Genomic DNA, 22,280 nt, shown 5'->3' with positions numbered 1-22,280 from the left:
ACCATACCAGGCAGGACTTTCCCTGACATGATCACAAACAATGTGGCAAGTCAGAAACGCCCACTGGGCGGCTGTCAGAACATAATCTTCCAATATCCAAAAATCCCAGAGGAAAAATTATTAACTTATATATATATTTTTAAATTGTAATCAAGGGCCTGATTCTGGTTGGCTCGCTAGGCAGCGTACATTCACTGACTAGAAAGCCCATAAACACCGCCCGACCAAATGCCCGCCCCCTGCCCTCGCCGCCGAAACGTCTCGGTACCATGTCAGGGGATGTGTATGCGAACACATCCCTATGTATGCGGCCGAAGGGAAGAGAAATCATTCAATGGTCGCCGAACTTTGGATGATTTCTCTCCCTTTTGGTAATAAAGCTCAGTCTATACTGACTTTTATTTCCGTTGCTGTGCGCCAAAGCTGGGGCGGGCGCTGACATCATGTGACGTGAGCCGCTTGCCCCAAGCAGAAATCGCCACGTCTGCTTCTACAGAAGCAGTTCCCCTGCTGCTGCCTCCTGCACGCCACCGGCCCTCTCTCCCCACAGCGGACGGCCCAGTGAGTGTATACCTTGCCGAAGCCGCTTGCTGCCAGGGTTTGCACATGCACAGAAATGTGCACGCACAAACCCCGACGAGCGATCCTGAATCGGCCACCAAGTTGGATAAATAGGAAAAAGATGTTCTTGACCTAATTCAATCATAAAAACCAAACAACTTCTCTGCAGTTTGGGAAGTACTATTGGCCAGCTACAGGAAGTAGATAAAAGCTTTGGCCAGTAGTTAGAGCTAAAGGCTCATAGATGGCTATGCTTAGTTCCTGGCATGCTTTAACACTATTTGCTGTGTTGGATTGCAGTAGAATGGAATGGAAGTTTGCTTATTTTCCCCTTATTGCACTGTCACCACCCCTTTTACAGCAGAAGGGCAGAGACCAACTCAGGAATTAAATTCCAGGGACATGCAGGGACATTCCCGGGTTGGGCCCCGTTCACACATTATTTTATTTATTAACAGTTTCTTATATAGTACATACTGTACATATTTCGCAGAACTTTATAGAGAATATTTGAAAATTTGGTACTTCTTTGCTAGCACAGCGCCCCCGATTTTGATCGAAGTGCATCGCGATGCGATGCGTTTCGATTTTTAATTGTACAAGCACCCTGATGGGTGCTTACAATGTTTAATGCACCCCCATTGTCAAGGCCCCCCCCCCCACTATCAACGCCAACCTGAAGCGTACCCCCACTATCCACGTCGTCGTGGAGTTAATTTTAGATAGTGTGGCAAACGGACACGGATTACTTTACATGTATTTCGCATCCCCTCGCGGGGCTCGCTGAGCTCGCCACGCTCCTGGCTCGGTGGCTCGCTGTGCTTGCCACACTGTCTAAAATCAACTCCACGCCGACGTGGATATTATTATTATTATTATAATTTTATTTATAAGGCGCCACAAGTGTTTCGCAGCGCCGTACAAAGGAACAGTACAGGGAGACAAAACAGTATTACATTGAATAAATAACAAAAATAGAGTACAAATAAGGAGCGCCACAGTTCAATACACATTACAGCTTAAATATAAGTAGTGAGGACTCAATCAACATACAACTAGAGGCTTGAGGCCAATGATGGAGATGAGTATGCAGACGAAGATGGTCACTGAGTGTTTGAGTATAGGAGTGGATAGTGGGGTTATGAAAAGATCGGAGGACGCGTACCGCCGCCCCTCGCGGGCTCACTGCGCTTTCCACACTTCGGGTTGGTGTTGGTAGTGGGGGTGGCGTTGACAATGGGGGTGCATTTAACCTTGTAACCACCCATCAGGGTGCTTGTACAATTACAAATCGCATCCCATGCCATTTGCTGGCATGCGATGCTATGCAATATTTAATTGTACATTCATGTTAATTTACGCGAATATCGCATCGCATCGCATACCATCGCATACCAATATATAGGGTATGCGATGGTATGTGATGGGCGCCGTGCTAGGAATCAAGTACCGAAAATTCACATCAGTCCCTGCCCCAGTGGAGCTTACAATCTATATTCCCTACCACATGTACACGCACATGCACACAGACATTCTAGGGCAAATTTTTGGGGAGCCAAATATCCTACCAGTATATTTTTGGAATGTGGGAGGAAACCGGAGTACCCGGAGGAAACCCACACAAGTATGGGGAGAATATACAAACTCCACACAGTTAGAGCCATGGCGAAAATAGAACCCATGATCTCATTGCTGTGAGGCAGTAATGATAACCATTAACCCGTCCGTACTGCCACACACATGCTTTTGAAGCAGGGACATCCCAGGTTGGCACCTTTCATACTGAACCTGGGATGGTCCTGCAGCCTGTCATATCTCTCCCCACTGCCGGGCTCCCTGCAATGTGGAAGGGGGGAGCGGGACCTGGGCCCAGTAAAAAGAACCAGCTCCCCCCCCCCCCCCCAACACCACTGAGCGCATCCCATTATAACTAATGCATTTTAAGTTAACATGTATAAAGTTCTATATAGAAGATTTATTTTAGGTTATTTTCTGTGCTGAGACCAGATTATCTGATTACTAATCCTCATTCCTTTAATATTCTTTATTTGTAGGATATTCTTATTACAGTTTGTTTATGGACTGTTCTAAAGTGTAGAGAAACTAACTTACAATAGTTTCTAGAATAACAGCAAGCATCTAGTAATGATATCATTTCATTTATAGCCTGCCAGTGCCACCCTATTGGAGCTGTCAATGCCATGTGCAACCAGACAACGGGCCAATGCCAGTGTAAAACCGGTGTGACTGGTCTAACGTGCAACCGCTGTGCTCAGGGATACCAACAGAGTCGCTCTCCGCATATGCCCTGTGTCCGTAAGTAATCCCAATCATATACTTTTACGGGAAAGTACCAGAGGGAGGCAAAAGCATCCACAAACGTCTATTGTCTGTGTGTCTCCAAAACACTGCCATCTGTTGGCAGTCTGTGGCATGTTGGCATGTCTGTGAAACGACATCTCTTTCTCTCTCACACATACACAAACACAGAGGCAATCACAAGGTAGCTGGTAATACCAGCAGAGGAGCGGCAGCAGCCGGCAATGATGTGGTAGCGCGCAAAAATTGCAGCCTCGCTAACAGGTCTGAATGAGGCCCTAGATCAGGCCCAATGATTCTTGTTCTCAGTTAACATGCTGACATTCGAACGGTTAACGCAACCCGTCCTAGTATGCAAAGCATTAATGCCGGGGAGCTGGAACAAGGTAAGTATGGTCAAGTCATTTCATCATAAAAGGCTCATACACTGTATTTGTTAATAACAAGGACAATGAAATGATTGTATGCATTCTGAAGGGACCATTCGGCGCGATACGCGGGATCACCGGCGAATGTCGTGTTCATAGATCTTATGTTCTGCACATAAAATCTATCGAATTGCAGGAGCGAACACGTAATTTTTAACCACATGCGATTGCTCGAATGCAATACGTAGGTGGGGGGGGGCAGAGGGAACGCTTTCATCTGCGTGGGGTTTGGGGAGAGGGGGCTGGAGGGGCCGCTCGTGGCATGGGAGAGGGCCAACTGAGGGCGGCAGAGTAGCCTAGTGCCAGAAGAAGCACTACCGGGTGGCGGGGGTCAGCGGTGGCAGCAGAATTGTTTAAAACACTGGGCAGCCCTCTGATTGGCTGAGCTCTCTCATCCCTCCCATCCAGGGCCGGCGCCACCACTAGGCAAACCTAGGCATTTGCCTAGGGCGCCGGCCACTGGAGGGCGGAAAATGCCGCCCGGGTACCTGTCCTAGCTACGGCGCTGTCTATTTAAAGCTGGCGGCGGAGGCAGCGGGGGTCCCTGCAGTCTATTAAAAATCACGAGCGCTATCCGCCGGGCTATGCGGAAGCGCTTCTAGTGTGAAAACTCTGGCAGCCAATCAGCGTGCTGCCAGTGTTTTCACACTAGAAGCGCTTCCGCATAGCCCGGCGGATAGCGCTCATGATTTTTAATAGACTGCAGGGACCCCCGCTGCCTCCGCCGCCAGATTTAGACAGCGCCTAAGGAGACAAGGAGCCTGTATTCTCTGAGTAACAAGGTGAGGGGGTGGAGTCTGTGCAGCGAAACTTATACAGGCATAGTTACTATTGCCGCCCCCCCCCCCCCCCCGGCACCGGGGCGCCCCCAGCCCGACTCGCCTGGGGCGCTCCGGTGCCTTGCACCGGCCCTGCTCCCATCTCAGGATAGCATGTGAAATCAGGTGCTGAAAGGGGGCACTTTTTGCACCACAAGATGCTTCACACAACATCACACTTCAATGTCGCATCGAATCCGATCGCATATGTGCATGGGTAGCATGACACACCGGGATAGTGTGCTGATTAATCTTACATGTAACACTTGTACATCTAGCTGTAGGAGGATTTATCTGCAAATGTCCACTAGGTGATCTCTAGTTTTTTTTTTGGTACTTGTGTATTTTCACGGCGCCCGTCACGTCGCATAGCATACCACTAATTAAGGTATGCGATGGGACCGATTTGAGGCTTTCCCCGGGATGAGTGTACAATTTTTATATCGTGTTGCATCGCATGCCATTATAATGGCATGCAATGCCATGCCATGCGATTTCCATGTTAAATGCCCACCCAGACCCGATTTTTAATTGTATCCTCACACTGATGGGTAATTACTATGTTAAATACCCCCCCATTGTTAACGGCACCCCACTATCAACGCCAACCTGAAGCGTGGCGAGCGCAGCGCAGCCGCTAGGGGCGGCGGTACGCGTCCTCCGACCTTTTCATACCTGCACTATCCACATCGGCGTGGAGTTGATTTTATATAGTGTAGCAAGTGTAGCTCGCCACCGAGCCCGAAGCGTATTACACGTCCCCTCACGGGGCTCGCTGCGCTCGCCATGCTTCGGGCTCGGTGGCTGGCGTTGATAGTGGGGTGGCGTTAACAATGGGGGGGCATTTAACAGTCATTACCCATCAGGGTGGGTGTACAATCTAAAATCGGGTCTGGGGGGGCTTTTGACATAGGAATCAGGCATCTATGTGCCTTCGACGCGATTTTGTGGTTGTACAATGCCCTGCGATGGAAATCGGGGGCGCCGTGATAACACACAAGTACCTTTTTTTTTTTTTTTTTTCAAAATGGTTTTACGCTATACAGTATACTGTAACTTTTGTCTGATACCTCAAAAGAAATAACCCCCCCATCAATACATCTTGCATAGATTTTCACTGTTTTCATATATTGTAAAACATTTCTTGTATGTGACTTGAAACCATCTACCAAATTCTGCAAATCCAGAGCTATGAAGAAATATGCTTTATAGGTTCATATTTTCTTTCATATAAAGACTAGAGAGAAATTGATTTAGAGCTCACATGGCAGAAGGACACACATATGCTAACATAATTACCAGACCGTTCGCTGCTGCTGACATGAGTGGTTCTTGCAGGTGGACAATCGCATATGAGGGGTTTGTTATACTTTCAGAATGTTGGCAGCAAAAACGTGGATGGTGTATGATCAACCTGAGAATGCCAACACGCTAGTAATATTATCTGAAGCATTTTAACGGTGTTGGTGTTTAAACTTAATGGTAAAACATTGTTAATGACGACATGTGTAAAATTTCTGAAATAATATTGTTACTGTGTCGGCATTCTCATGTGAATATTAAACCATCCACATTGTCGCTCTTGACATTCTAAATACATATTATTCTTATTTTTATTAACAGTTTCTTATATGGCGCACACATATTCCGCAGCGCTTTACAGAGAATATTTGAACATTCACATGAGTCCCTGGCCCAGTGGAGCTTACAATCTATATTCCCTACCACATGTACATGCACACACAGACATTCTAGGGCTAATTTTTTTAGGAGCCAAATAACCTACCAGTATATTTTTTGAGTGTGGGAGGAAACCGGAGTACCCGGAGGAAACCCACGCAAGCACGGGGAGAATATACAAACTCTGCACAGTTAGGGCCATGGTGGGAATCAAACCCATGACCTCAGTGCTGTGAGGCAGTAATGCTAACCATTACATGATGACGACTCTTCTACCTCCTGATTCAATGGGGCAGATGTATGAATCAGTGATAAGGGAATATAAGTTGTCCATTGCAACCAATCAGCACTGAAGTAACATCTATAATTTGCATAATATAATTTTATACATCTGATTGGTTGCCATGGGCCACTTCTCCACTGGCTAAATTCTCCTCCCTTATGACTGCTTCATACATCTCCTCTTATGACTCTTATTGATATAATTGCATTCAGATGTTATTCTGAGTTCTTACATCTAAATTAAAGATTATTTAGCACTCTAATAACTCCTTTTTGCTGGGCGAAAGCAAAAAATGCAAGGTTAACAGGATGCATATGATATCCCAGTGGTGGGGACTCTGGTGGTCATCCAATACGGAGAATCCCGACAGGGACTCTGTCAGTGTCCTAACCCTCTCCCCCTACCCCTAACCCTCCCCCACAACCTGACCCTAACCCCCCTTTTACGTTCATAAACCTAACCCTCCCTCCCCACAGCCTATCGCTAACGTTCCTGTCCCAACAGCCTAACCTAAGTCCACCTTACTAGTGCCTAAATCTAACCCCCCTTCCCTGGCTTGACTCTAACCTACCGTGCACCTCAGTATTCTGGCATCATCATGCTGATCCATTGAAGGTTCTAGCGCTGTTCTTCTGACGGCAGTCAGATGCTGACAACAGTACAGTATATACTTAAAGGGCAGCTGCCGGGGCAAATGCCCCCACCAAGAATGGCTCTGTTCAAAGGACCCGAGAGTCAAGGGCCTCTGGCAGCTGCCCTGTAAGTTTATACCTTAAGTTGCCTCTAAACTGAAGCTACCTTAAGAACCTCCAATATGATGCTACAAGCACCAGACTCCATGCCAGCTACAAATACCATAATGCCACTAGAGTATATTTAATATTCCAGTTTTGGGAGCATATCACCATATTTTAAAATAATATATTGCAGAACTCCAACTTTTAAACTGCATAAAACAGCTATGAAAATATCATTAATGACTTTCAGTGCCCAGCTGTGAAAAGGAAGCATATTGTACAATGTTGTACATTTATTTATTTTTATTTGGGTTGGTGCCAAATAACCAGACTCTAAAAGACAGGATACAGTACAAGGAGGTTCTACAGAAGTTGCCTGGGAAGGTCGGGTGATACTAATCATGCCTGAGAGAGTCACCTCTGGATCTCAAGGCCATCTGTGAGACAGTACAGCTTTCCATCTTCAATATACACCAAGGTTCATCTTAGCTTAGTGCAATATGGCAAGCATTATACTGAATGTGCCAGCGTCTGTTGCTCTTAGGCATGGTTAGACAACTTCCAACTGTACACGTTTTCTCCTGTTATCATATTTTTCATATCTGTTGCCGTCATACAATTCAGAGGACATTTTTAGTAGTTCAAAATGAGAGAAGTATAAACTAACTACATTTCATATACTGTATATTAACAATTTATTTTTTCTTTTATTCCTTAGGGATTCAAGAGGAGATGACTACAACCGCAGCTTATCCTGTACAGTGGAAAACAGGTATTGGAATAGAGCAGAGGTTCTCAAACTGTGGGTCCTGACCCCCAAGTGGGTCCCGACCTTCTCAGTATGGGGTTGCAACTATTCAAAATTCTGTTGAATTGTTTATTTTAGACTCCTCCCATAATTTTATGCCTCCACAATGCTGCCATGCAGGTGCTCTCTGATGACTACACATGTTATATGATCTTCTTCAGTAACTTTCTGGGGTCCCGTAATTATTTTTATTGTCTGATGGGGTCCCAGAGCAAAATAGTTTGAGGACCCCTGGAATAGAGGCATTAGATCTGTAACCAGGAAAGAAATGGGTAATCCTTGGTAATGTTGCAAAAGTAGAGGTGATAGGTATGCACTAGGGAATATATATGTTCAAAGAGCAGTTGGGGTTGGGGTCAATATCCATGCGGCAGGGAAAGGGTGATTTTATCAACCATGATAAAGAAATGAGGACATGACATTGGACAGAGGAAAACTTAAAGGCTATGTGAGCAGCTGGCTTTTACTCTATATCTTCCCACTTTATCACTCAACGAGGCTTAGTACATACAGTAATCCCCTTAGTTTTGGTTATGTTGAGCTTGAAATAGAGTTCAGACATCTAATACCCCTTTTACCGCATAGCAATAACCTGGTTTGTTGCCTAGTCAACCCAGGACACTGCTTGGTGTAAATGGGGTAAAAAAAAAAAAAGCAGAGTTCTGTTACCAGGGTTCAGGGGCAGTGTAAATGGATAACCTGGTCATCCAACCCGGGACCCGTTTCCACCAATGAGGGAGCCCATACCTCTCAACCACAGCGTCCTGTGGTCAGTCCGGAGGTTGGGCAGGGGCAGTGTACATGTACTATGCAGATAGCTTTGGAGCTAGGGAGGAGATGAATGGATTCCTGTGTGCGGCATTCATTCACCTCATGGAAGGAGGCTGGGGGCGCATGGAGGCTGGAGGCAGCCCGGCAGCTTTCCCAGATGCTGGGTTTGCCCCCAGCACGTTGATGACCCGGTTGGCAGATTTCACGGTGAATAATATGGAGTAGGAGAGTCTAGGCAACTGCAATGAATGTGGCAGTGAGGTCAACTAGTATGAGAAAGGAGAAGCGACCCTTAGACTTATGTTTTGTTACCTTGGGTGAGGACAGTCTTGGTAGAGAGTGTGATAGCCCAATTGTAAAGGTTCAGTAAAAGAGCAAGTATTGAGAGTTGTACAGAGTTGCTGACTAGGCGTTCAAGAAGTTTTGGAAAGAAGGGGGAATAGGGATATGGACCAAGGCTGAAAGGCTGGGTAAAGAGAGGTTTTATTGACAATGGTAGTAATGAAGACTTGTTTGAAGGGAAGATGCAAGTGGAGAGGGACAGGTTGAAGCAGTGAGTTAGGTGCTGACAAGTGTAGAGTTGGGTATTCAGGTGAAGTGGGAGCTATAGGAAGGAAATGTCTTCACAGTTTGTCAGTTTCCCTTTATATTCGGAGGCAAAGGTATGGTCAGTCATGGTGAGGAGGCAAAGGGCTGAAAATGGTGGCAAAAAGGCAATAGGGGACAGTGAACCCGTGATCTGTTGGCTCTTTAAGTAGGTCTGTTTTGCATAGGAGAGGACACTGTGATAGGCAAGTGGGATGGATTTAAATTGGCTAAAGTTGTCCATGGTGTGGAATTTACTGCAAAGGCTACATATACTGTGCTCTAGCATTTAGGTCATTCTAATGTTGCTCCAAATTTTGAAAAGAGTCCAAGTACCGAGCATTCTGGATATCATTTACCATGAACATACCGTATGATATTTTCTGCCCTTGTAAGATGAGATTTTGTTTTTTTACCTAAAGGTACAGATTGCGAATCATACTGTAAGCCATCCCACAGTCGCGTACATATGAATCTACGAAAGTATTGCAAAAAGGACTATGGTATGTATAACTAAATTAGTCTTCATTCCCATCCTTTATATCACTATGTCAAATGCCGTCTACGCATTCATGTAAGACTGTTACATTCCAAGGTGTTTATTCCAGTCAACTGTAGTTATTACATTACTAGTCTTTAAAAATATATATATTGTTAACGTATGTTGCATGATTTAGCACAGTCAGCCTAACATTGAAATATTATTATTATCCTTTATTTATATGGTGTCACAAGGGGTCCACAGCGCCTTACAAAGTACATAAAAAGAAGGAGCTAAACAAGAACACAATGACTTACAGTACACAACAGTACAAGTCATAAATCTCACGATCAGAAGGGCGGCAGAACCAAAGGGTTAGATTCCATTGTAGGGAGCAGATGATGGTATAAGTTGCAGAAGAACGAGCACATGAGGGAAGAAGGACCTTCTTATAACAGTTTACCTTCTACAGGGAGGTTTGGATAGACAGGGTGACACGTATGGGGAGACAGGGAGCAAGGAGTACAGAGAAGTGGGTTAGGATGAGAGATGGCTGGGTTTGGTAAAGAAGTGGGTGATTGAGAGCCTATTTGAAGTTCTGTAGAGAGGTGGAGAGTCTGATAAGGAGAGGGATAGAGATCCAGAGGAAGGGAGCAGCACATGTAAACTCTTGGAGGTGGAGAGGGATGAAGTAATCAGTTGGGAGGAGAGGTGTGCGTTTGTGGAGCAAAGTGGAATGGCAGTAGTGTGAACAGAGATTAGGTCAGAGATGTATGGGAGATGTGTAATGGGAGATGGATGAGTTTTGTAGTGACAACAGCCATAATGTCTACACTTTTATTTTGCGATAGTTCTAACCATAACTGCAGCCTAGCCCTCATTGTTTTAGCAGCCTAACCCTAATCCTGACTGCAGCTCTACCCTTACCTTATTTGTATCCTTTCCCAAACCACAGCCGTGCCCTATCTCTATTCACAGCCTAACCCTAATCCTGACTGAAGCCATGCCCTTTCCCTATTCATAGCCTAACCCTAACCACAGCTTAACCTTCTCCACAAACCCTAACTCTGAACATAGCCTAACCCTAACCACAGACTAGTCCTAACCCTATTTACAGCCTAGCCGAACAGCAGCATAAACCCTAACCTTATTTACTGCCTAAACCTAATCCTGACCACAACCTTGCCTAACACGGTTCATATCCAAAACTTAACCAGAGCTTAGTCGTAACCCTAGTAGCCCAACCCTAACTGCAGCCTAGCCCTAACCCTAGTTGTAGCCCAACCCTAACTGCAGCCTAGCCCTAACCCTAGTTGTAGCCCAACCCTAACTGCAGCCTAGCCCTAACCCTAGTTGTAGCCCAACCCTAACTGCAGCCTAGCCCTAACCCTAGTTGTAGCCCAACCCTAACTGCAGCCTAGCCCTAACCCTAGTTGTAGCCCAACCCTAACTGCAGCCTAGCCTTAACCCTAGTTGTAGCCCAACCCTAACTGCAGCCTAGCCCTAACCCTAGTTGTAGCCCAACCCTAACTGCAGCCTAGCCCTAACCCTAGTTGTAGCCCAACCCTAACTGCAGCCTAGCCCTAACCCTAGTTGTAGCCCAACCCTAACTGCGGCCTAGCCCTAACCCTAGTTGTAGCCCAACCCTAACTGCAGCCTAGCCCTAACCCTAGTTGTAGCCCAACCCTAACTGCAGCCTAGCCCTAACCCTAGTTGTAGCCCAACCCTAACTGCAGCCTAGCCCTAACCCTAGTTGTAGCCCAACCCTAACTGCAGCCTAGCCCTAACCCTGTTCACAGCCAAACCCTAGCCACAGCCTAAACCTAACAGCAGCATAAACTCTAATCCTATTTGCAGCCTAACCCTAATCCTGACCACAGCCCTAAACATATTTACAGCCGAAGCCTAAATGCGTACTAGCTCTAACCCTAATCACAGCATAAATATGTTGACAATGTGAATTCCCTCTTGTTAAATGTTAACATTATGGACATATAGACATTTTGATCGAACATGCCAGCTTTATAGTGTTCATATTCTGAATATCTACCTCCCCTTAAATGCAATGGCACAGAATCTAAAGGCAGGGACGTAACTAGATATTCTTAGGCCTCAAAGCTAAATTTTGTAAGGGCCCCTATTTAGCAACTGATGGTGATACATGTATGTAAAACATATTACTTAGACAGTATAGATGGGCCCCCTTCAGCTCTAGGCCCTATAGCAACTGCATCTCTGGCACCTATGGCAATTAATCCCTTGTGTAAATGTGATAACAAATGCAGAGCCCCCTTTGTAACACCAATGTAAAACAACTTTAAATCCTGCTGCAGAACCGATGAAAATCTCTGTCTGATCATATTCATTGGCAAACGCAGGGGGGGTGGGGTGGGGGGGGTTTCGGTTGCCTGGAAACCCCCCTCTTCTTGACAAGTGGCTAAATTATGACAATAGCAATATTATGCAATATAAGGGGCAGAGGAGAGCTACTGCACATGCCCAGTGGTAGCAGCTTTTAACAAGTTTCCTGTGTGTGTGGATTTGAGTCCTCCATCAGTGCAGTAGACCACAAAGCCGCTACCAAGAAGAAGAGACAGGAGCCTTACCATGAGGTGGGAGAATGTTAGCTTAGAAAGTGCAATACTAGTTCCAATTTGCTTGTGTATTATATAATGATATTTTTAACCCTTTCTTGACCACTTATTTATATTATTATATTATATATATTATTTAAATGTTTCATACAGCCTATACTATAGACCATCTGTAGTGTTAGATATTAATACGGTATTCCATACGGTATCCAGTGTATCAAAAAGACCAATGTGTACATTAATGTCCGGGATCGGTACTCTGCTCTTCTACCACTCTCCCAAGCTACCGCATTGTTTCAATGTTGCATAGAGTGTGAGATTGAGTACTGAGTTGGAAACCCCCTCTGGAAATCCTGCGTTTGACACTGATATTGTAACAGAAAATACATTTTTCAGCTCTACAGCTGCTTAACAGAACCTAAACCTATCATGTATAGAGAAATATGTTACAGTATGCCGCATTTCTGATGACACTGGGACTTCTAAAAAAGTATACATGGGTGCTAGATTGTCCCAGTAACTAGGCTGATTTTTGTTTGTTCGCCCTGGTCATTAAATATGGTGTGATAGGCCTCCAGTCTGCAGAACCTTTTTAATGCAAATGGGTTAATTAGTGGTAAAGGGCAGCTGCATTTCTGTGCTTTGTGCTGCTCTGGGCTTGGTGTGGGCCACTGTCCTCCCAGCAGGTCCCTTTCTAGATCCCACAGGCACAGCCAGGATAAGATGACTGAAGGATCATCATTTCTTAGGATTAGTTAAAGCTACGGCTTTTGGGAAATAAGGATGTTAGGGTGGGAAGGAAAGAGGGGAGTGAAAGCCAGAACGTGGATGAGCTCAAGACCCGAACCCTGCTGTGTCAGAAGAATATTGTGAAGAACACAAAGGGAATTATCAAGATAAGCCGATTTCCTCTTGAGTATTATAAAGAAGTAAGGGCAAAGGCAGAAAACAGAAGACTAGACATTGAATGACCACACATTCCACTAAGGGCCTGATTCTAGTTGGCTTGCTAAGTTTGCTGAGCGCCAGAGAGGCAGCCCTGCCTAATACCCCCCTCCCCCCCCCCCCCCCACACACACTGCCGTTTCTCCTCGCAACCATGCAAGCAGGGCCGCCACTAGAAATTTTGGGGCCCGGGACTGACCTACAGTCTGGACCCCCAGCAGCACAGCGCCATATCTCTGCCCCGCCCCCCCCCCCGCGCCTGCCAGCACCTTGCCTCCCCCTACCCCGTCCCCATTACGATTACTTACCATCACTCACGGCAACATCCTCCGGCTCCTTCAGCCTCCACGGTCCGGAGTGCACACTGCATAGTGCAGCTTGCAGAGCGCCGAGCCCCTCTGTGTTCTAGGCTCAGCGCTCTGCAGGCTGCACTGTGTATTGAGCGTGCCTGGCGCCGGTGCCGGCGCGGGGGAGGATGTGTGCGGGTGCGGAGGGAGGCTGTGTGCGGGTGCGTGGGGGGGAGGGCTGTGGGCAGCTGCCCAGGCTCCTTAAGAGGCCGGGGCCCGGGACAGCTGTACCCAGGGCACCCCTCTGTCGGTGGCCCTGCATGCAAGGGGATATGTAACTAAGACACATCCCCTCGCATGCCGCCGCTGCAGGAGAAATCATGCGATGGTCGCCAACTATCGTACGGATTTCTCCTGCCTTTGCAAATAAATGTTAGTCTCAACAGACTTTTATTTGCGTGCGCCAGGACGAAGACAGGGCGGGCGGCTGACATCATGTGACATCAGCCGCTCACCCCCGGTAGGGACCGGCCCGCCCGCGTACCCACAGGAACGGCTGGCGTTTTCATGAGGACACCCACAAAACGCTGGCCGCATCCCATGGCCCAGTGCCGCCGCCGCCTCTCCCTCCCTGCTGCAAACGGGGTGGTGAGTGAGCAACTCGCCATGACTGTTCGCAGTCGTGGATTCCACATGCGCAAACTCCGACCATCAGGCCAGGGGCCGAATTCGGACGACTATGTGTGATCCAGAATCACACACCCACTAAAATATATATATGTGTCAAAATTAAACTGACTGCAAATGTACATTTAAAAAGGATTCTGTTCTTGGAATGGTAATGCGATAGGAAATAATGTATTTTTATGTGTCCTGCCTTTTGTTAAGCAAAAGGGTTAAAACATCTATGGGGTGGCCTGTGGACCGCTAAGCTTCAGTGTGTTCCAGGGCAAGATCCCTGCAATGAAAGGGATAAGGGGCCCTCCAAAGCAGTCAGAGGTGAGAGAAAGAGAGGAAAAAGAAAGGAATTCCCCATGATTGATCGTCTTTATGTCATGACCAATAAAACTAAACAGTCTTCAAACAATTGATGAGCAATGGAGCAACCGCTCAAATTAAAGGCAGGAGGTCAGAGGTTAAGTGTGTGCAGCCACCCAAGGTGTGTGTATATGAGAGCACTACTGCGCACCCTGCTAACAGCAGCCTGAGCAGACGTGGCCGGAGAACGACAAACATTTACACTGACAATGGCAGATCAGCAGTAACTTCCCTTCCCCACAGTTAATATTTATAAAATATCATAAACATCGGGAACAGAGCTGGAAAAATCATTGTTAGCTTTTAGCACCTTGGCGGGACATCTGTTAGACTCATTTCTCAAAATAAAGATTATCAAGTAGCTTTTGTGTGAGTAAAACTATCTTTGGCGCTGCTCAGATAAAATTTTGACAATATGAAAAAATGATTTCACAAGTAAAAATAGTGGCTAGGTAATAAGAGGGTGATTCAGACACGCTTGATACGGGCCAAATTTGGGCCCCCGGCCAATGGTGGGGGTCTGCACAAGCGCTTGCGTGAATATGCGCATGTGCAACCCCCCTGTGCAAACGTCTTCCGTGGGTATCACACAGGCATTTGTTCTGTGAGGGGAGGGAAGGGGGCGGGTGAGGGGGCGGGGCACTGGAACATCCAGTCAAAATAGTCGATAGTCAAAAGTTCGACATGGGGTTTTTCACATTGTTTTGAGCCGACATGTGCCGACAGGGGGTATTTCATGCCCTACCATCCACTAAGGCATGGTGGGAGAATAAAATAGTGTGCCCAGCGCAGCGAGCCATGCGAGGGGACACGGTGCTACATTTCAGTGTCCATGTCAACTGTGTCGACATTTGGGACCAAAAATTTGAAAAACCTCATGTCAACCTTTTGACTGTCGACCTAACCCATGTCGACCTAACCCATGTTGAACTTATGATCCTGTCGACCTAATAACCCTGTCGACCTAACCCATGTCGACCTAGACTCATGTCGACCTTCCTGCATGTCTACCTAGACACATGTCGACCTAAATGCATGTCGACCTAATGGTGTCGACCTAATGACTGTCGACCAACATTGTGGTGAACTAATGATCCGTACCCTCAGTGCCCACCCCAAATTCGGCCATCTCCAGGCAGGATAGACGTCAGATTAGACTTTTATCAGTGAATGGGGAAAAAAATGAGATGCTCAACGACCATCAAAAGATTTTTCACCCGCGCGGACGCTTGCGTGGGGATGTGTTATAGGTTGACGTGAAATGAGTTGACATGGATGAGGTCGACATGGTCAGAAAGTCAACACAAGCATTAAGTCAACAATGGGAAGGTCAACAGTCAAAAAGGTTGACATGAGTTTTCTAAGACTCGTAGCATCTTTGTACCTTGTATGAATGCGCCATCTTTCCAAACATATGGCGCTGTCCGCAGCAGCAGGAGGGTATAGAGAGGGCATCTTCACTGGTGTGTGAGGTGTAATGTGGCACAACCCCCCTTGTTTATTATATTCCTCTGGGTGATGGCCCTGTTACAGTATGGGCCTTATTCAGATCGCTTTGCTCTGACCCGAATTCGGGCAGCGTACCGGTGTTGTGCATATACGCATGCGCAGAACCATTACTGCGCATGTCTGGGACCATGCAAACTCGGCGAGAAGTCCGGTCGCCGAGTGCTCGCTTCTGGCCTTCCGTGCAGGGGGTGGAGGGGGCGTTGCGTCCTGATCAAGGTCATTACCATATGCACACGCCCTACGTTTCATGGGCGTTCCCTTGAAAATGCAGGGCGTGCGTATGGAAATGCGGTTTTGACGTGCGTGCGCATGCGCGCGGGGGGGATGGGGAGGGCGACGACAGCTGACTTAAACAGATGTCAGCTGCCCGCCCATATCCCTGCTTTTCTTCGCTCATATGTACGTGTGGCCTAGGCCACTCATGCATGGGCGAGCGCTTTCCGCGTCATTCGATTGTGGGCGACCAAAAATGATTGGGATTGGCAATTCATGGTTTTTTAACATTGAGAAATTCTGTCAAAAATCACTGATCATCGATGGCCAGCAACCAGCATTTTTTAAGCAGCAGATCATATCATCGGGAAATTGTAGTTCAGCTGTATAGTCCGCATTAAGAACAGGCCTTACCAAAAATGTTGCCAGTATTATTGATTGATTATTGATTGACAATTGTAAAGCGCAACGGATCTGCTGCGCTATATAAGAAACTGTAAATAAATAAATAAATTCAGACATCTACACATTTAATTTTCTTAGGATTCTGTTAAAAAATACTTGAATTTCACTTTGGGGTATAATGTGTAAATGCCAGGCTGTTTAATAAAAAAGACACAATGTAATGTAATCAAGGCTGAAACATTACACCTTTTCTGCATCACATTGTAACTGACCCAAAAAAGGAAAATAACAAATAAAAACAAAACATCCGTTGGATGAAGTCGGGATAATTACACACACAAATACCAATCACGTTCTCGCTAGAACAACAATACCCAGTGTTTAGATGGCCGTAACGGTGTATTCCCTTTGGCACTAAGCTGCAACGTCTGATTGTCTCCTGATAATAGTTGCACAATTCAGTCAGTATTCCATGGGGTATATGTAATAAGGACCCTATAACATGATATTCCCCTTGTGTCTGTCATACTGGAACAGAACTGTCTGTTAAACCGCTTTACCCCCGGGATCTCTCATTTTTAAATCTAGTGGTGGCTGCAGATCAACAACCGATATAATTACCGTAATTACTGTATATGAAGTATTACTGTATATGAAGTATCAATTAAATAAAAAACATTTTATTTTTACTTTTGCATACAGGAAAAATGCTGCTTTTCATATAGCAGATTGGGGTGATTAAGGGCCAGATGCACTAAGCTTCAAAAGTGATAAAATTGAGAGTGCTAAACAGCCAGCCAATCAGCTCCTACCAGCCATGTCACAGACTGTGTTTGAAAAATGTCAGGCAGGAGCTGATTGGTTAACGGTTAATCACGGTTAATCACTCTCCATTTGTGATGGGCAGGTAAAAGCTTCCCGCCACCCTGCCAAACGACCGCCACCGTTCTTATATAAAAGTCAGTCTAAGCTGACTTTTAACCTGGCTGCCGATGGCCAGATTCGGAGCAGGCGCTGCTGTCACGTGACATCAGCTTCCCTCCCCATGCAAACCCCGACAATTGGGAACAGGGACAAATTCAGATCTGAGCGATTGTCAGCTTTCTTTGTTTACGCTGACTTTTGGAAGGAAGCAAGACCACACCCATTTCCAAATTTATATTTGTCTGCTCATGTTTAGTGTGCCCCTCATGCAGAAAACATTTTTGTATAGTATGCAATGCTGATGTTCACTAAGCTAAGGCGATTATCTATAGACTGCGCGTGTGCCATGATCGCACTGTGATTAACGGGAATCGACCGGTTGGAGAAGGTATCGGGGAGTGTTACGGCCATTTTTGGGAGGTGTTTCTGCCTTCATCTGCGCTCATGCAAGTAGTGGCATCCAGTACATACCTCTCAACTTTCTAAGCAGCAAATAGGGACCCGTGTGCCTGAAATTTGGGGGCATTGACACCACAGGACGTGGTCTATGATCGCGGCCTTCCGGTGAGGCCATACTACACGCCGCTGTGGGGGGCATAGCCAACCGTGTGTGAGCTGCTGCCCATGCCCCCAGCCTTGTTGTCTCCCTGAGTATTAAAAACTGCTCTGCTCAACAAAGCAGGGACTCCCGACTGCCCCCCTCCCCCCCAATGTGGGACACTTCTAAACCTGACTGGGACAGTCCCAAAAAAACGTGACTGACCCGCAAAAATCTGGACAGTTGGAATGTATGGATGTATGATGCCAGCATCGCTACATGCTGCAGCCAGTCTGCGAGACCGTCAGCTCACTCAGGAGTCTATTTCATAAAGGATTTTGCTATGGGCTACCAATCAGAATCTACTTCTTAATTATATAGCAGCTTCTAGAAGATAATAGATCGTATCTGATTGGTTGCTCATAGCAATATCCCATCTGAAATAGAACTCCCGTCTTAGTAAATTCCCTCCTATGTTCCTCATTTCTGTGTAAAAGCTGCGCTTGTGAACCCAACTGATGATGACTGTAATGACTCTGGAGGGCAACTCTAGTCTTTTCAGGGCAGCTGCGTCCCTTGTGATTATTTGTAAGTAAGTAAGTCCATCGGCTGAAAAATCACAGCTGTGTAGTCATCTGTATACAAGGCCCTTATTCTGCTTCACTTGCAAAGGCAAATTCCATCTCAAATGGACAAAACCATGTGCACTGCAGGGAGGCAGATGTAACTTGTGCAGAGAGAGTTAGATTTGGGTGAGTTATTTTGTTTCTGTGCAGGGAAAATACTGTCTGCTTTAGTTTTACGCTGCAATATACTGTAGATCTCAAACCCCACCCAAATCTAACTCTCTCTGCACAAGTTACATCTGCCCCCCCCCCCCCCTCCTGCAGTGCACATGGTTTTGTCCATTTGAGAAGGCATTTGCCTTTGCGAGTGAACAAGAATAATCCCACAAATCTGAACCAGGCCCGGTGTCTGATATTCCATTGCCATAATCACATTATATCCTTTTACAAACAAAATGCTATACTTTCTTTATTCTAAAAGTCAGCAATCACAATTAAACTTTATAAGTTATACCCCTTTTACATCGCCGCAAAACCCCAGGTCTTCGGCGGGTCAGACCCGGGTCAGCGGCGGTGCTAGGACCTGGGTAGAGGACGGTGTAAATGGGTACGCCAGGTTATCCGACCCAGCTCCCATTTACATCAATGGGGGACGTGCAACCTGCGGACCGCGGCCTCTGCAAGTTGGACGGGGGGGCACAGACAGCCTGCGCTGCTGTCTGCTATACTGTGCATACAGCAGTGGTGGCAGCGGAGGAGGTGAATGGATGCCTGTGTGTGGCATCCATTCACCTCTCGGACGATGGCTAGGGGGTGCACAGGGGCTGGGGGCAGCCCAGCAGCTTACCTTGGGGCTGGGCTGCCCCCAGCACGGCGATCAGTGTTTCCGGCGGGGATCACTGTGGTCCCGGCGCATGGAGTTGATGTCATCTCCAAGCACCGCCTCCGTCTACACTGCGGGTGGGCACCGCAGTGTAAACGGTGTAAATCCCGGATCCAACCCGGCTTGGATCCTTCTTCCAAATACCGGGTCGGATCCGGTATTTTTGGTGTAATAAGTGTAGTAAACATTTTATTTCATTAAACTAAAAGAAAATCAATTAAATAAAATGGGTCATCCAGAGAATACAAATTTCTTGGCCGCTTCTTGGAATAAAAAAAAGTTTGTACGAGTTTGTGTGTTTATGCATTTGGAGTAATTGTCACATGGCTGCGATCCAGACTTCATTCCTGCATAGTAAGCCAGATCTCCTCTGTCATCTCAGCATGCTGATTTCCATTTGAAGATACAGTATGCACAAGAACAAAAGTTTTTGCTGGCAAAAAAACCCTATCAGAATGTTAAACAATATAGGTTACAATACACCCAAGAACAATTGAAATGGATGATTTTACCTTGTCTAACAAATGCTGTACATTTTATTATATAATAATATACAAGAAATAACTGATCTATTTCTGCTTAATTATGCTTTTTATACCCCTTTTTATGTTCAATAAAGAGTATGCAAATTACCAGCGAAGTGATTATCTGTCTATGCCAGAATAATTCAGGCAACACATTTGTAGGGGAGTCACTCATCTACAGCAATTGTGACAAGGAATCACATACACCGGTTAAAGAGGAAGTCTGGTACTTTATTCTCAGCCGGAAGACAGCATTCCAGGATAACAGATAGGCATTTCTTAAGTTACAGCATGGCAGTTCTCAGATTACTGCAATGGCAGTTCTCACAATAAGGGTACTTCCAGACAATCCCTAACGTAATCCCATGCAAGCCTATTGCCCAGGCACTAACTGCCATTGGGAACATCAACCTTCTGTCTTGGGCACACATGTAACAGGATGCACCAGCTGCTGCTAATCAGCCAGTGATTCCCAATACATCCCAGGAAAACCCGGATGGGATCTCCCTAGCCCTGCTGCTGCTGTTCTAAATCCTGGACTGGATCTTCCACATTACCCTCATGTGGAAGTATGCTGTCCCAGTCACATAATTTACACCAACTATGGAATAGAAGATTATATGTGTGCGCCATGAAATTAGGGTGTGTGTTGCTGTGCAGAAGGGGGCACGGTTTTGAAATATGATGCACCTCCCCCTGTTTTTGTCAAGTTCAAGGAGATGACCACTTCTAGCCTGTCTCAGTTGCAGAGTGGCGGATGACTCAGAGTTGCTCACAATTGCTCATATGGCAAAAAACAGTTGATTGGTTTGGGAATTTAAAATGGATTTGTGAGTGGATGGCGATTAGCGATTATTTCACAATTCTCTTGCAATTTAGCAAGGAGCATTTTCTTTTTCTGTCTGGGTGGCAGCATTCTCCCGGCAGTGCTCTGTGAATTCTCACATTAGCGCTCCGGTCTGAATCAGGCCTCTGTTCTGTAGAACTGCACTGTGTTGTTACATTCGACGGAATAACACACAGAGGCATCTTAAATGTGGCAGAAGCCTAGGGGGTGATTCATTATGGGCCGAATTAGTCTCAGTCCCCGATGGTTGGTATTTGCATGGGCCCAGGTTAAGATTTGGTTCCGATGGTTGGGATTTGCATGGGATTTTTCGGGATTTGCAATTCCCAGCGTTTTATGGGCGTCCCCTGCAGACGCAGCCATGGCGACGCCTTCTTGGGGTGGGCAACACATTTGTAGGAGAGTCACATGATGTTAGCATCTGCCCCGATTTTTCTGTGGTGCCCAAAGATTTTGTGTTGTATTATAATATTTTATATAATTTCTAAAAAATATATATTTAGATATTGTATTATTTACACTGTATGTTATTCAATATATTATATTATGCAATGTTTTTCAATATATTATATTTTATTATATTAGTATTTACTATATTATTAATACTGTTATTTAATATTATTGTTTATTGATATTGCTTGGCTCATTATATTATGTTCACGTTGTATATTGGTACAGTACTGCTCACTTCTACTCTAATTATTACAGTTCTCCGAGCCCAGCTCTTGTCTATGGAGAAATCCGGGGAGTGGTGGCAATTCACGGCCACAGTGCTCACAGTATACAGACAGCGGAGGGTGCCTATTCGTCGTGGTGATCAGCCGCTATGGGTTCCAGATCAGGACTTAGCATGTGACTGTCTCCGGGTGCAAGTGGGCAAATCTTACCTGATTATCGGCAACGATGAAGAATCCCCAGATCCCGCACGCTTGATCCTAGATAAGAATAGCCTGACACTACCTTGGCGTGATGTATGGGGTCACAAACTAAGAGGCTTTCAGCAGCAAGACCGCCGTGGAAAATGCAGGGTTGGATAAATAACACTACGAAGTATGTTTAGCGTCAGTTGTCTGAGACCAAGATCCCATTTAGATTGAAGCAATAATGATGGCCATCTAGCTGCAAATGATCGCTACCTCTATATTACAATACTTCAACTGGAAAATTCATCAACAATCTAAAATATATAGAAATACCGTGCAAAACATTTTACCTTCTCTTATATGTTTGTAGAAAAAAAAATATGCTGCTTTGTTTTCTTTGCTGTTTGAAATACAGATTACACTTTGTGTGACGTTGTGATCATTCTTTTGTCCTTGTCAACTTCCTATAAAATACTGCACAGTACGTATCAGAAAAAGCACACATTGGGGCAGATGTATTAATCCTCATGAAGAGATAAACTGGAGATAAAAATGGAAGGCGATAACGCACCAGCCAATCAGCTGACAGTTGGGAGTTGATTGGCTGGTGCATTATCCACTTTATCTCTTCACCAGGCTTAATACATCTGCCCTAAAATATCATCTCAGGCCA

At 45.8% G+C, this 22,280-nt stretch overlaps 1 protein-coding gene across 1 annotated transcript in view; it reads left to right on the top strand.

The window, feature by feature from the left end:
* LOC146042465 (netrin-1-like) overlaps positions 1–22,012 on the top strand; it is a 109,429-nt gene extending 87,417 nt beyond the window's left edge. Inside the window, exons 4-7 of the mRNA XM_083162457.1 lie at positions 2,728–2,877; positions 7,545–7,598; positions 9,413–9,493; positions 21,453–22,012. Coding sequence (XP_083018583.1) covers positions 2,728–2,877; positions 7,545–7,598; positions 9,413–9,493; positions 21,453–21,781 — 614 coding nt within the window. The 3' untranslated portion in view covers positions 21,782–22,012. The remainder of the gene's footprint in view (positions 1–2,727; positions 2,878–7,544; positions 7,599–9,412; positions 9,494–21,452) is intronic.
* The last annotated feature ends 268 nt before the right edge of the window (positions 22,013–22,280 follow it).

The sequence above is a fragment of the Crinia signifera genome, chromosome 19, assembly GCF_055691185.1.
Source record: "Crinia signifera chromosome 19, ASM5569118v1, whole genome shotgun sequence".
Lineage (NCBI taxonomy): Eukaryota > Metazoa > Chordata > Amphibia > Anura > Myobatrachidae > Crinia > Crinia signifera.
Note: the sequence above shows the minus strand (reverse complement) of the source record. Positions and strands in the feature narration are given on the sequence as shown.